This window comes from Sipha flava, unplaced genomic scaffold, assembly GCF_003268045.1.
Source record: "Sipha flava isolate LNK unplaced genomic scaffold, YSA_version1 71_pilon_pilon, whole genome shotgun sequence".
NCBI lineage: Eukaryota > Metazoa > Arthropoda > Insecta > Hemiptera > Aphididae > Sipha > Sipha flava.
The window spans coordinates 562,440-576,768 of record NW_020273611.1 but is presented as its reverse complement, the minus strand read 5'-3'; the positions used below and the strand labels follow the sequence as shown (position 1 = coordinate 576,768).

At 23.8% G+C, this 14,329-nt stretch overlaps 1 protein-coding gene across 7 annotated transcripts in view; it reads left to right on the top strand.

Moving 5' to 3' along the window:
* LOC112692204 (transcription factor 12) overlaps positions 1-13,880 on the top strand; it is a 29,484-nt gene extending 15,604 nt beyond the window's left edge. For 2 of the 7 annotated variants that reach the window (XM_025566800.1, XM_025566797.1), the window contains 12 exons: positions 7,652-7,742; positions 7,803-7,975; positions 9,244-9,468; positions 9,851-10,030; positions 10,198-10,329; positions 10,409-10,523; positions 11,095-11,233; positions 11,938-12,027; positions 12,355-12,435; positions 12,988-13,133; positions 13,209-13,354; positions 13,446-13,880. In XM_025566800.1, the coding sequence (XP_025422585.1) occupies positions 7,652-7,742; positions 7,803-7,975; positions 9,244-9,468; positions 9,851-10,030; positions 10,198-10,329; positions 10,409-10,523; positions 11,095-11,233; positions 11,938-12,027; positions 12,355-12,435; positions 12,988-13,133; positions 13,209-13,354; positions 13,446-13,487 (1,560 nt within the window). In that variant the 3' untranslated portion in view covers positions 13,488-13,880. The remainder of the gene's footprint in view (positions 1-7,651; positions 7,743-7,802; positions 7,976-9,243; positions 9,469-9,850; positions 10,031-10,197; positions 10,330-10,408; positions 10,524-11,094; positions 11,234-11,937; positions 12,028-12,354; positions 12,436-12,987; positions 13,134-13,208; positions 13,355-13,445) is intronic. The other 5 variants (XM_025566799.1, XM_025566802.1, XM_025566801.1 and 2 more) reach the window with 5 other exon arrangements.
* The last annotated feature ends 449 nt before the right edge of the window (positions 13,881-14,329 follow it).

Sequence of the window (14,329 nt, the reverse complement as noted above, 5' to 3'; positions counted from 1 at the left end):
GGTTGATAACATTTATAATAAAGTATGACCACGGTATGGTGAAGAGAGGCAAAAAATGATTTTATCTTTTTTTTTCTTAAATAGTAAAATTGAAAATCAGCGAATAGGATACTCGTGGTACCATCTATAAACTATTATATAAAACTCAATCCTTCTTTTAATTTGTTTTAAAGTATAAATCATTTGTTTTACTATTATATTAAAGTATATTTTTTATTTTATTTATTCTGAAATTAGATAGGAATTGCTAGGATCTTATTTAATAGAATATAATGTTCTTTAATAATGATTTAACATAATAATGACATAACATCTGTAATATTACTCTTATTTACTGTTTTTTTAATCGCATATAATCGTGTAGCGCAATGAACTAAAATAATGTATGTGTTTTCAATAGCGTTTCATTGTTATTCATAAAAAATATTGAAACGTAAGTTTTTTTTACAAGTTTAAACAAAATATATTTTACTCGTAATTAAGTTCATTAATTTGTTGCATGCCACAGTATTCATTGTTTACTACCATTTGAATGCAATCTGTTGATATTTTGGTATTGTGACGGTAAAAAAGGAATTAAATGAGTAGAAAAACAAGTTTCCATAAAAAAACTGGGTATATAAGTTCAATTTATATATATATATATATATATATATTTATATTGTTCAATGTTGCTTTATACTAGTTCTTTATGTTCTTGTTTTCATCGTTTATTAGAAAAAGAAATAATCCATTCACGTAAGTCTCCTTGAAGATGCATCTGCCATTATGGTTATTTTTAACGCTTTCAGGGATTCTGTTCTGTATATTGTAAATAATATACTCGGAGTATGTTATAAGGTCAATCAATGAGATTAATTGTATTGCGAAATAATTTCCCATTGTCTGAATGAAAATTGTTTTAAATTTATTTCTCGTCAGTATCAACCTTGTACGTGTTATTATAGATATGTTGACGTATTGGAAAAATCACTAATTTTTTCAATGTTTCAAAATAATATTAATTATTTTTATTTATTAAAATTTATTTTAACTATTATTATCTACGTATATTTTATATAATTCTTACATTAATAAACATAGTTTATTGTTATGTGAGAAATGTCATAGTTGTGGTGAATTATATAACGTGAATACTTTTGGATATATTAGTCATAGAAGTATGATTATGATTATTGATTAAATTTAGTATGACTGTATAAATATTTTTCCTTTTATTTAAAAAGTAAATAAGTATTATTTTTTATGTTTTGAAACACACATATCAGAATAGATTAATTATATATTAAATATCTTATACTTAAAAATAATGAACATATATTAAGTTATAAGTTTACATTTATTTTGCGATGTAACTATTAAATCAATTGGACTTAATTGAATTGTTATTACCAGTAAAATATCATTGTTTGAATGTATAATACAGTAAAGTAAAAAATGTATAATATAAAACACATAATTATATACGTTATATATTATAAAAATAAAATCCTTTATTAACTAAAATACATCTTTAATTGAAAATAACATTAAAAAAAAGGAAAAACAAATTATAAATAGCCAATTGTGGTGCTATTAATATATTATTAATAATTATTAACATATCGTGGATGTATTTATAGTAATTTCATTGTACTTGTGATATTCATAACATTTTTAATATTTTTGTATTATTAGTTAATACACGAGAAATTAAACATAAATAGTTAATGTTAATAGTTTAGTTTATGTAAATTTACATGGGTAATTTTTTTTATGTTTTCTTCAATAAAGAATAGAAGTATTAAAAGGAATAGAGAAATACTTAAATTGTATACGTATCCAAATATTCTATATTATTAACTTAGCATGACATTTTTGCTTTAGAATATGAATATAATAATAAATTATATTCTGAGTCTGTGTTAATATTTATTATTTTCTATTTAGATGGGTAACTATTCGAAAGAATGAGAAAACAAAAATTGCAAACAAAATAATTTTTTTTATAATTTATATAGTATATATATAATTTTTAACTACCTAATAAGGTATTTAATTTTAATAAGGTAATTACTACCTCGTAATATATTTTTACTAAGTATAAATATTATTAATTTAAATGAATTTCAGAAATAGGAATTTTTTTTTTCATTTATTCTGAGTGAATTTAAAAAAAAACATCTTGCATCTTATATGAAGGTTATCTATTATACGCGTATCGTATAAAACGTATTGTACGCGTAAATTACCAATGCTGTAAGATATCAATATCTATTCATATTTTACTAGGATAAATTTAATAATTATTAAAAAACGTAAAAGTATATTGTATACACTTATAATATCACTTAATATTGTTGTTATTATTATTATTTAGAAAAAATTTAACAACTTGGTGATATAATCTAAAAATTAACAATTAACTAGTTCAATATTGTAATACGATTTATTACTTCCAAGAATTATCATGGGTCTTTATTTGTTCCTTCGATTTGTATCGGATGTGAATAAGTAAATGTTCATTCCACAACAAAGAGAAGTAGAATAAAAAAAATGATTAACCAAATTATTAAAGAATAAAATAGGTTAAAAAATATTAAAATGAGTATACAAAAAATAATAGAGTTTATTTAAGTGTACGAGTATAAAAATTATTACTTAAAGATAGACTTTAACAATATTTTATACTAAAACTAAACTAACTCAAGGTACTTGGTTATTATTTAGATAAACATTTCTGTTAATATCAAAGAAATATTTACTCGAATAAGTATGTAATAAATACTAAATGTACCAAGTCTACTAATAAAAATTATATTTTATTGAATTTTATGTTTTTGCTATTTTTTTAAAAAAAATATATAAAAGTAATGATAATAAATGTTTAAAACTGTATTTTATTTCAAACTTCAATGAAATTAAAACAACATTTTCAGTATAACTATTTAATAAAAATGATGTTTTAAAAAATGAGATACAACTTATAGAATTACAAATATTGGATAAAATATGAGAAACAATTTTTTATATGAAAATATAAAATAAATAAAAATATCGATAACAGTGACATTTGATTAAAATATTATTCCTCTTTTGTATTGTAATACTTTAATTAAAATACAAATCTTAAAGTAAATGAAAGATTTTAGTGTTTTATAAACCAAATTTACGAGTTCATATTTAATATAATACAAATAATTATAATTATCGTTATAATAATATAATATTGTAATTATAATTAATAATTTTTTTAATTTTACTTCAGTAACGTCATTGATCAAAGAGTACGTCAGTTTGCTACTTACAATAATGTTATTTAATTAATAACTCGAATTTCTTACTGTTTTACTTAAAAATAAATCAATTAGTCAATTAGATTTGAAATAGTTGGTTAACTAAGGCGTAGAACTTATATTTTATATTTCTACTGTTTGTATAATATTAATTATACCCATTTTTAATTATTAGATAAATACATTAGTTAACATAAAATATTTATTATCAATTTTAATTTATATACATTTATAAAAAAAAATTTATTTTATTGTTTATTTAAAAAGTTATTGTTAATTTTTTATTTTAGTGAGTAAGTTAGTAAATACATTAAATTCTTATTATAAAATATTTGAGTTGCAAAGAAAAAAAACAATTAAGTTAATTTGTTAATTTACAATAAGATCAGTTTATTACTACTACAAATCAATTGTTCTCATAACTGAAGTTACAATCTAATTGTTAATAATTGTCTGTAGAATACATAGTAAGGTCATTACATTAATATAAGGAATAAGTAATATATTTGCGTAATTAAAAACAGAAGTGAAATATTTTTACTTGAAATTCTTTATAGTACAAAATTATGGCAGAAAATAATTTTTTTATTCTAAGTTAAGAAAGGGATAAGATTAGAACATAAAGATTAAAGGAATAATATACGAGTATGTAACGTATAAAGCAAAAACACGCTTGTCCAATAATTTAAATATATATTTATAAATAAATAATAATTATTAAATATAATGTCGTATTTAGTGACTACGTGTCATGAAACAGTGGCGTTAGTGTTAATCAACTTAATATTAATAATATTTGTATTTAATACATTATATTTAGCACGAAAAGTTAGTGTAGTTTTTTGTAATATGGGCCTTTTAAACTATAGTAAGACTTTTAATTTACATATACAATTTTTCTACAAGTATAATCTGATAAAATTAATTGACCGTATTTTTACTTAAAACAGTTTCAAATTTTTATTATAATTTTTTTATTTATTAATTATATCGAATCGTAAATATATTAAATAATAGCGGTTTGTGTGATGATTTGAGGTTTAAATCTATTAATTAAACACTTTATTTTTTAATTATAATATATTTTATAATAATTCTCATAGTTATTTAGTACTTAATAAATTTGTTTTCTTAGTTCGGTAAAAACCAAATAAAAAAAGGTATAATTTTTTGGCGTATGAAATTCATTTCATGTTATCATTGATTTTAAAATGTATAGATACGATTTTCTATTTTTATCAAGTCGAATGCAAACGATTATAGCTTGACTAATGACTGTATCCACATAGGTGCTACCTATTTTTACAAAATATAACTGCTTATTTTAAAATAAATATTACATAATATGAATCATTATTGTACGAATATTTTGTTTTTATCAATCTTTAGTTTTTATGTAACCCAATGTAGCTTACAATTTTTAACTGGAAGCTTTAAATAATTGATTATCTTAACGCATCATTTTTGATTCGTGTTAAATGTTTTATATTGTGAGCCGGCAAAATATGTTGCGTCCGAATAAGAGGATTCAAATTTTATAATCGATTTGTTAGTGATTACCAATATTCATATCAGTGGCGCCCAAAACGTGTTTTTTAAGCTTAGCTAGATTTTATTATACCCACCCAATCGCCTCAAAACTCCAAATTTAAACTTTTTTTTTTTTTATTATTATTTGTTAATATTATAAATACTATATAAATAATAGGACAAAAATAATATGAAGCTTGAATAATACAATATTATCATCATTATTAATTATAATTAATGTTTCTCAAATTAATTGTTTTAATTTACATTTTATAGTATCCACCCACGCCTAATTTTCTAGATGTAGTGGCCGCTCCATCTAGCAATAGAGTTGGGCGCCACTCATTCGTACATGTACTTACTTTATTTCAGCGTTAAACAGCTAAGATATTTACAATCAACAGTTTAGAACTTAATGCGTAAATTTGTTTAATATTTGTACCTATATTATTTTAATAATGTATATATGTATATATTTTATTTATACTTACATTTTTATTACAAGTATTGTTCGACTGGGCCACTTTATAACATCTTTTATTTACAATAACAGTGTACAAAAATAATTTAAATAATTAATAGTTGTACTTATACTTAATAAATTAAGATTAAAAAATGTTACCATTGATTTTACATAAATTACGTATCTGAATAACAATATTTAAATGTTATTGCTGATTTACACATTCTGGAGGCTAATTAATGAATATTGACTAAATTTAAGCTTTATCTGTACAGTTTGATTTTTAGAGATGGCTGTAGCAAATAGTTTGCAATATTAATTTATCCTTATAAATTCAAATTGATATGAAAATTTGTTATTAACTGTACTGTTATTATTTTCAGCTATTCCCAAACTTTTACGACCAAGGGAACCCTTAAAAAATATTTTTTGTTTCTTGGAACCCCAACTTGATCCCAATTTTTCATTTATTGTTATTGTAAAACCTATACTCCAAAAAAGGTTTTAAAAATAGTTCATGATTATTATTTACTACAATTACTGTTCTCAATGTTCATATACATATAGTGGCAGTGGCACAAGTAGGGGAGGGTCCCTGGTTCTGAACCCCTCCTTTATTTATATTAGTTATATTATAACATGATTATATACCTTAGTTTATCTTAGTTTCAATTTATAAACTTGTATATAACTTTTACCTTTCTTTTTACATACATAATAATAATACATTGTAATACATTTAATTATCAGTCAATTTTACATAATAATTACAATATTTACATTTATCAAACAATAAAATAATAATTAAATTTGCCAGCTACTTTAAAATAATAGTATTTTAGGACCCCCCCCCTCCTTTAAAAAATCGTGGTTACGCCACTGCCTTGCGGAACCCTAAAGATTGTCCCCCAGAACCCTTAGATTTCGCAAAACACATTTTAGGAATCGATGATTTATATTAACTACTTATAAATAAATGTATAAATCAGCAAATAAATAGACAAAAAATATAATATAAGAACATCATTGTGTCTAATTATGAATATTTAGATATGAGTATACAAATAGGTACTTACATTATAAAGTTTTAAAATTTTATACAGATCACCTAATAATGATTGACTTATGTATCTATTTACATTAGTTTTAGTATATAATGTTAAATATTTTTTTACGTTTATATTTAGAGTTGAATATTTTAGATTTTAAATAATTAATGTATTTTTAGCCTATAATTTTTTTGGCATAATTAATTTTTATATCATATGCAATGATTTCTCGTTTATTAAATATCAACCTGTGGAGCAAACGTTTTTAATGTAAAGGAAATAGCAAATTTTTTGTATAAAAGTCTTATTGGTAGAACATTAAGTTCTATGTAGTTGTCTTTTGTGGATTCCGTTTTAGTTTTTTTGTTAAGGCATATACAAATCACTTCATTTTGCTGAATATGTAATGTATTATATGTACTGTTGTACTACACCATACAATTATTCTATACTGACTATAGACTAGTAAAGTGACATATATATATATACAATTCTCATAATGTTTTTAAAAATTATTCTATTTAATTTAAATAATTTAAATGTAATTGCCCTTAGTTGTATTGTAATGTTAAATATATGTATATTACATCTCATATTATAGTCAAATATCAAACCCAAATATTTTATTTTATTTACTCTATTTATTATACAGTAGCTTTGGTTATACATTAACGTATACATTAATTAAATCAATAGAAAATTTTAATTTTTTTTTACATACTATGTAATTATGTGAATCTTACTAATTGTAAACAGAACATAAGAAATTTGAATTATCAAGCTAATGATTTTTTCATACTTTGAGTATTTTAACAATTTCTCAGAAAATATCTGTTTTTTTCAAACTATTAACCTATATTTTAACTTTTAAAGTAATTTATAAAAAAATTTTTTTATATCAAATTTATTGGATTTTTTTATATTTTGTAAATATGCTTATTTGTTTAATTTTTATAATAACCACTTAATTTTGTATCTAAATATTTTTTATAATGATGATAATAATAAGAAAACTTACTATGCATTTTAATATCTATGAAAACAATCATAGTAATAAATTTATCAAAAAATATAATCATTTAAATTTATAGTATTTTTTACAAATGTTTTAAACACATTGAAATTATCTAGACATTTTTAAATTGTAAATAAAAAAAAGGATAAAACTTCTATAAAAAATAATTAATAAAAAAAAATGTAACTGTTTATAAAATGTATTCTAAAATAGTTGTATGTTTAATAAAAATATCTTAGCTTTCTGAAGGTAATATAATGTAAAAAATTATTAATTTTAAATAAATAATTTTTAATTTTGATTTCATTATTTGTTTCAGTATGGTGGTGAGGAATTTACACCAGATCCAGCTAGATTTGCTGCTCAAAAACCTGGTTCCTCTGTATATAATGCTGATCCCTATTATTTAGGTAAATATTGTACTAAATTATTGTGAATTAATTTTTTTTATTTAATTATTTTTATCTTAGATGGTACAGGAAATAACAGTGATGTTTGGACTACTAGTGCTACTGCTCAACTTCAGTCTCCTACGACCTATACAACATATACCAATCCACCTAACTCACTGCTAACCACATCTCCCAACATGACGCCAAACAATTTTCCACCAACAAACACTATGCTAACACCTGAAAATTTGGTGAGAATTTATTATTTATTTTGATTTTAAAGTGATTTTCAACATTTGAATATAATGATTCTGAATCAGGAGCAAGTGAAAACAACTTTACTAATGTGAATACTAAACTAATATAAAAAAAATCCTTCAATGGTAACTCCAACAATATATTTTAATGTTTATTAAAAAATAATTTATAATAGGAATGTAAAAATATTTAAAATATTCACATTTATTTGTATATACGCAGTAAGTGATTAATTATATTTATAAAGATATGCTATTTAAAATTCTTCTGTGACTCACAATAAATTTAATTAAATTTTTTTTATTATTGAAACATTTAATGGACTATAATTGTTAGAAGATATTATATTAAAATGCATTTAATTTAACAATAAGCAATACACAGTATTATATATGTTTTGTCACTCAATTTTAATATTTTTGATCAACATTATTTATTTATTAAAATGTTTTTTGACTGTATTATTGAAACAATAAAATAAATATTGAAATGTAATATTTATTAATTACTTTATTTTAACTATGAAATACTTAATTTAAAAAATTGTGCAGACACAATGTTAAAATTAAATTTTGGGTATCAAAAGCCAATGACCTTTGAATTTCAATAAATTAAGTAATAATAAATAAGTAAATAATAAACAATATCAAACAACTATTTAATTGTTTGATTCAAAATATTAAAATAAATTTACAAATGTTATATTGTAATATTTAATGTCATATTCTTCTTCTTCCACACTTTTCTCCTATTTGGGTTGGCCACCTTTGTCCTAAACCTCCACTCGTCTTGATTTTCGACATCCCCTATGTACACACCAACAGTCCTCATATCATTCTCAATTATATCTAACCATCTATTTTTTGGTCTTCTTCTTCTATATTTCCCTTCAACGTTCATTTTCATAACCACTGTTACTGCTTTTGTTTCCTCTTGCTTCATCATATGCCCAAACCATCTTAGTCTATTTTCTCTTATCTTGTCCACTATCGATGCTAAACCAATACTACCTTTCACATATTCATATGTCCAATAAACTTGATAATATGTTTCAATCACTAAGTATAAGACATTTATATGATTTCAATTTTAAATGAGATAAAATATTAATAATTGTATTAAAAATTAAATTAAAATTAATTTACCTTTAAGTATATTAAAAAATATACTCTGATACATGTATATGAGCAATTATAATAATTTCAAATATTAATGTTTTATTCATTTAAATACAGTGATAATTAATGTTTGTTTTCCACAGGGTTATAATACTATTGGTCCAAATGCTAGTATACCTCCTAGTGGTGTTTCACCTGCTACAGATGGCCTAGGCACTTCCCCTCTACCACCTATGTCAAGCTTGCGTGGAGCTCCTCCTTCTGCTCCAAGTCCAATTGCAGTTACCCCTAGCTCAATGATGTACCCAGGACATAACAGTCCCACTATTCAATCTCCCGGGGATACACTTGGCAAAGCATTAGCATCAGTACGATAAACTATTTTATTTATTTGCTTTATTTTTATATATGTATATAATATATAAATATATGCTGGGATAATAAGGTGTGCTTTAATAGTTACCATTGAAGGCTTTTTGTTGCTTAATTAACAACTAATCATGGCAATTCATTATAAACGTTTCATAGTTAATTATGTGTTGTGGTTAGGAAGGAATAGGTTTTTATAGGAACCATTTTCAATCTTTATTAAACAAATATCTAAATCCTATCCTTGAAATTTTACATACTGTGGTATGTTTACAGTATTTAAACCTACGTCAGTGGTTAAGAATCATTTCATATTTATTTATTTTAAAAAGATCAAATAAAAAAAACCAATATCTAAAAAACAACAATGTGTTGTTTTAGATATATCCCACTGACCAGAGTGTCAGCAGTTACAGTTCAAATCCATCTACACCTATAAGTTCGCCACCACCTTTGGCACCTTTACCACCTACAAACAATGCCGGATCTTGGACCCCTGGCGTAGTACCACCCCATCCTGGATCTCCTCATTTCCCTACTGACCATCGCACTATTCATTTGGTATGTAATATTCTAACATTTCTAACATTTAAAATAATAAATACTATTTGTAAATTGCCTAATTTTGGGTTGCTGCATATTCTTAATGTATTTTATAGTCTAACAGCTTAATTGCACAAATATATTAGTTTTTATTATAATTATTGTTATTGTTATTACAACTACAGGGTAGTCGCATGGAAGAAAGACTGGATGATGCCATAAATGTTTTACGAAATCATGCTGAAAGTCAAGCTTTAAGTTTAGCTGGTGTTCAACATTCCGCTTCAGGCATTGTACCATTATATCATCAACATATAGTAAGTTAAATAAATTATTTTTAGATTATAGTTGCTTATAAATTTATTTTAAACTTAATACATTTCATTTTATTTTTAGGGAAGTCCTCATTCGGCTACTGCTACAGTTGGAGGTGTCCCAAATACTTACCAAACACTTTCAACATGTCAAGATAGTGATGGACCAATTAAAATTGAGAGACTAAGCAATATCAGTATGTATTAATTAATTTAATTTGTGTCATATAATTCAGTTGTTCTCCAACTTTTTTGTCCGCGGAGCCTTTATGTTTTCAAAAAAATTATGGAGCCCCGAAAATCAGGAATTTATATTCAAGAAAACAATAATAATAATATTTCATATTGAGAAAAACACACAGTTCAAAATTAATTTTTTCTAAAGTTCAGATTTTGTCATTTGCTATGAAAACTTTGGTCATTTTAAGTTGTATTGATAAACTTACTTCATTTAATTTTGTGAAAATACTAGCCAAGTTATGAAGTCATAATAACCAAATTTTTTCAGAAGTCTTGGTTGTAAATAAAATTGGTGTCCTTACAGGATGTATAACTCGTTGCGCAATTCATTAGGTCACTAATGTTTTTCCTCAATAACTAAGAAATTTAATAATATTTAAATTTAGATAATTAATATATGTCCACGGAGCCTCTAGACTTCTTCCGCGGAGCCCTAGAGTTCCGCTGAGCACAGTTTGAGAATCGCTGATATAATTTAATAAAATATTTTTATCTAATTAAGATTTCTAATTTTTCTCCTTTTTTTAGAAAAGCGGAAGGAACCTCCAGACAGTTCAGATACGAAGCCAACTAGCAGTGATCACTTGTTAGTAAATAACATCGTTAATGCCAATTCACCCCCAAATGATTCGTCTCTAATTAAAAATTCAAAACGGTCCCGCCGATAGTAAGTTAAATGTGAAATTTCCCCTTTTTGGTTTTATAAGACACATTAACTTAAATTAACTTGAGATTTTTGTTTCGTAGAGGTGTGTAATCAGTTGATTAAACCGAGCTGAACCTCAAACGAACAAATATCAATTTAAAATTAAATTACCACCTACTAAATTTATATGAAATCTGAGTTAAAAACTATCGCGTGGCCATTTTTATAAATTTAATATTTAGTTAGTTATATTATAACAATTACTTTGAGATGAATGTTTACAAAACTAGTTTATTGGTAATTTATTACATTTTCTTTTAATTGGATGATAATTTTATTAATTGCTAAATAATTTAAAATATCAAAAAACTAGTGTTGTATAGATAATAAAAATATATATAAAAATGCATAGTTGAATATAACTAGTATAATTTCAAAATAATCCCTTAAATAATATTTAATAAAAACCTAAATAAATCCCAAAATAAGAAGCCTATACATGAAAATACTAATACAGATAGAATATATACTAATTTTAATTAGAAATACTAGTGAGTATATGTAACATGAGTACCTAATTCAAATGAAATAACAAATTATTATTACTTATAATTTTGGTGTTCAATTGACATTGGATACTTGCACACCTCTATTTATTCTTTACCCACAGCTGTCTTTAAAAATTATAAAACACACTTTAATTTTTTTTATCAATATTATTTTAGTTGTTCTAGTGCTGATGAAGATGGAGAAGATCCATCTACAAAAGCGCACAGAGAAAAAGAAAGGAGACAAGCCAATAATGTTCGCGAAAGGTAAATAATAACCTTTTCACTTATGTCCCACTTTTAATTTAATATAAATTTATTAAAATAACTTTTTATTTGATACTGGTTTTGAAATTTAATTCAATTTCTTAAAAAATATTATTGATTTTACATTAACTTTTATTAACATTTAACATTTGTTTTATACAATTTAAAAATATTTCTAATTAAAAATTCCGAATAAATAAAATTATTAATACTATTTTCTTAAATTAAAATTCTTGTAGTATTAAAAAAATATAGTTACAACATAGATAATATAAGTTTAGAAGACTATTTACTATCTGTAATGTTTTCTTATTGCTGTTGTACAAGTGTGGACGACGAAAGCGAAGATCCTGAATTAAAAGCTCAGCGGGAAAAGGAGCGTCGCCAAGCAAATAACGCTCGTGAAAGGTGAGCTTTTTAGCCTGCAAATATATGCGGCGCTTGGCTCCTTTTAATTATTTTTTTATCAATAATAATTTCCAGATTTCATTTAATATTTTTAAAGAACAGAAACATAGTATCTTAATTGAATAATAATAAAACTTATATTTATAAATGTATGCATTATATTTCAACTCGGTCCATACCCCTTGTACACAGCTAAAAATCAATGACTAGATGAGATTTAAAAATAATACGATCAATTTAACCACCCAATGTCTCAGTTTTAATTTATAATTCATTTTAAAAAAAATTATTTTTTATTTGTCAAAATAAACATTATTTCTTATAACAAATTGTTTTTCTTATCATAAATATTTATATAGAAACTAAAGGTACCAAATTAAAAATATATATAATTGAAATTTTAGTGCATTTTATTTTAAAATTAAATATTTAATCAAATGGTAGGTTTTGATTATAAGAGTTTTACATTAAAATATGAAAATTTAATTGTTATACTTTTTACTTGTAATAGCTTGGTTAATAACTTGAATTTTCACATTTTTTTTTCTTCAGAATTCGAATTCGTGACATTAATGAAGCATTAAAAGAACTTGGTAGGATGTGTATGACACACCTAAAGACCGACAAACCTCAAACTAAATTGGGTATTCTCAATATGGCTGTTGAAGTCATTATGTCATTGGAACAACAAGTTAGAGGTACATTTTTATATCTATGATGTTAAGTTATTTTTGGAAACTTTAATATAGTTTTTTTTTTTTTTTTTGTTACAGAGAGAAACCTTAATCCTAAAGCAGCATGTCTTAAGAGGAGAGAAGAAGAAAAAGCAGAAGATAATGTTGGCCCTAAATTGGGTCATCATTTATCGGTTGCGCAACATATGGTTGTTCAAGCTCCACATTTTCCACCCATGACTCTGGTAAGTTTATATTTAATTTAATATTTTATTTTATTTTTTTTTTTTTTTGAACTGAACAGTTTCAACATTTATTAAATATTCATAATTATAGCCAAGTAATCAAGCAGGCCTGCCCCATAATGGACCCCAGTAGCAATGGAGTACACCATCACTACAATAGTATACTCCTAATTGATCTGGAGGTAATGGCATTAATTTGCTCTTACATAAAATCTCCATTCAAATATTGCCAAGTAAATTATATTAGTGATATTTTTTATTCATATGAATTTGTTGTTTTTTTTTTTTTTTATATACTTACAACATAAATAACTTTTTTTTTTGTCCTATGTGATTAATACAAGTTAAGCACGACATTTTGATTTACATTTAGATTTATCATAAATGCAAGACTGAATTCAGATTATTGTTCAGTGTATATTAATGCATTACAAAAATCTCAATATTTCATAAGAATAAAACAATGACCACTTATAATCAATCACTTATTTCATCCTGAATTCAGTCTAAATATTATATTTATTTTTTACTTTAAAATGTCATAGTGATCCCAAATCGATTTTCCTTCATTAGACCACAATGATGTACAATTAGTAAATAAATCATAATCATGCCTAAAAATAATTTCAGAAATTAACATATAAAAACATATTGAAAATTAATATTATTGGCGCAACTGAAATTTTTATTGAAATTTAATCATTATCAAATATTCTTTACCTAATTATGTATATATACAGAGTTGGATCTAGAGGGGACAAGTGGGTGGGTATGCTTTTTCCAGACGCTGTTAGTATGAGGGCCCTCTTAAGTTTGTGAAAAATTAAAAAAGTCTTGAATATACATTTTTCCACCTACATAAAATAAACACTGTATTTTTATTAGCCCTGAGTTTCAAATTTCCTGAATATGACACTATATAAATATATATTTATATATTATAAAAATTAATTGATCAAAAAAAATCTTAAAAAT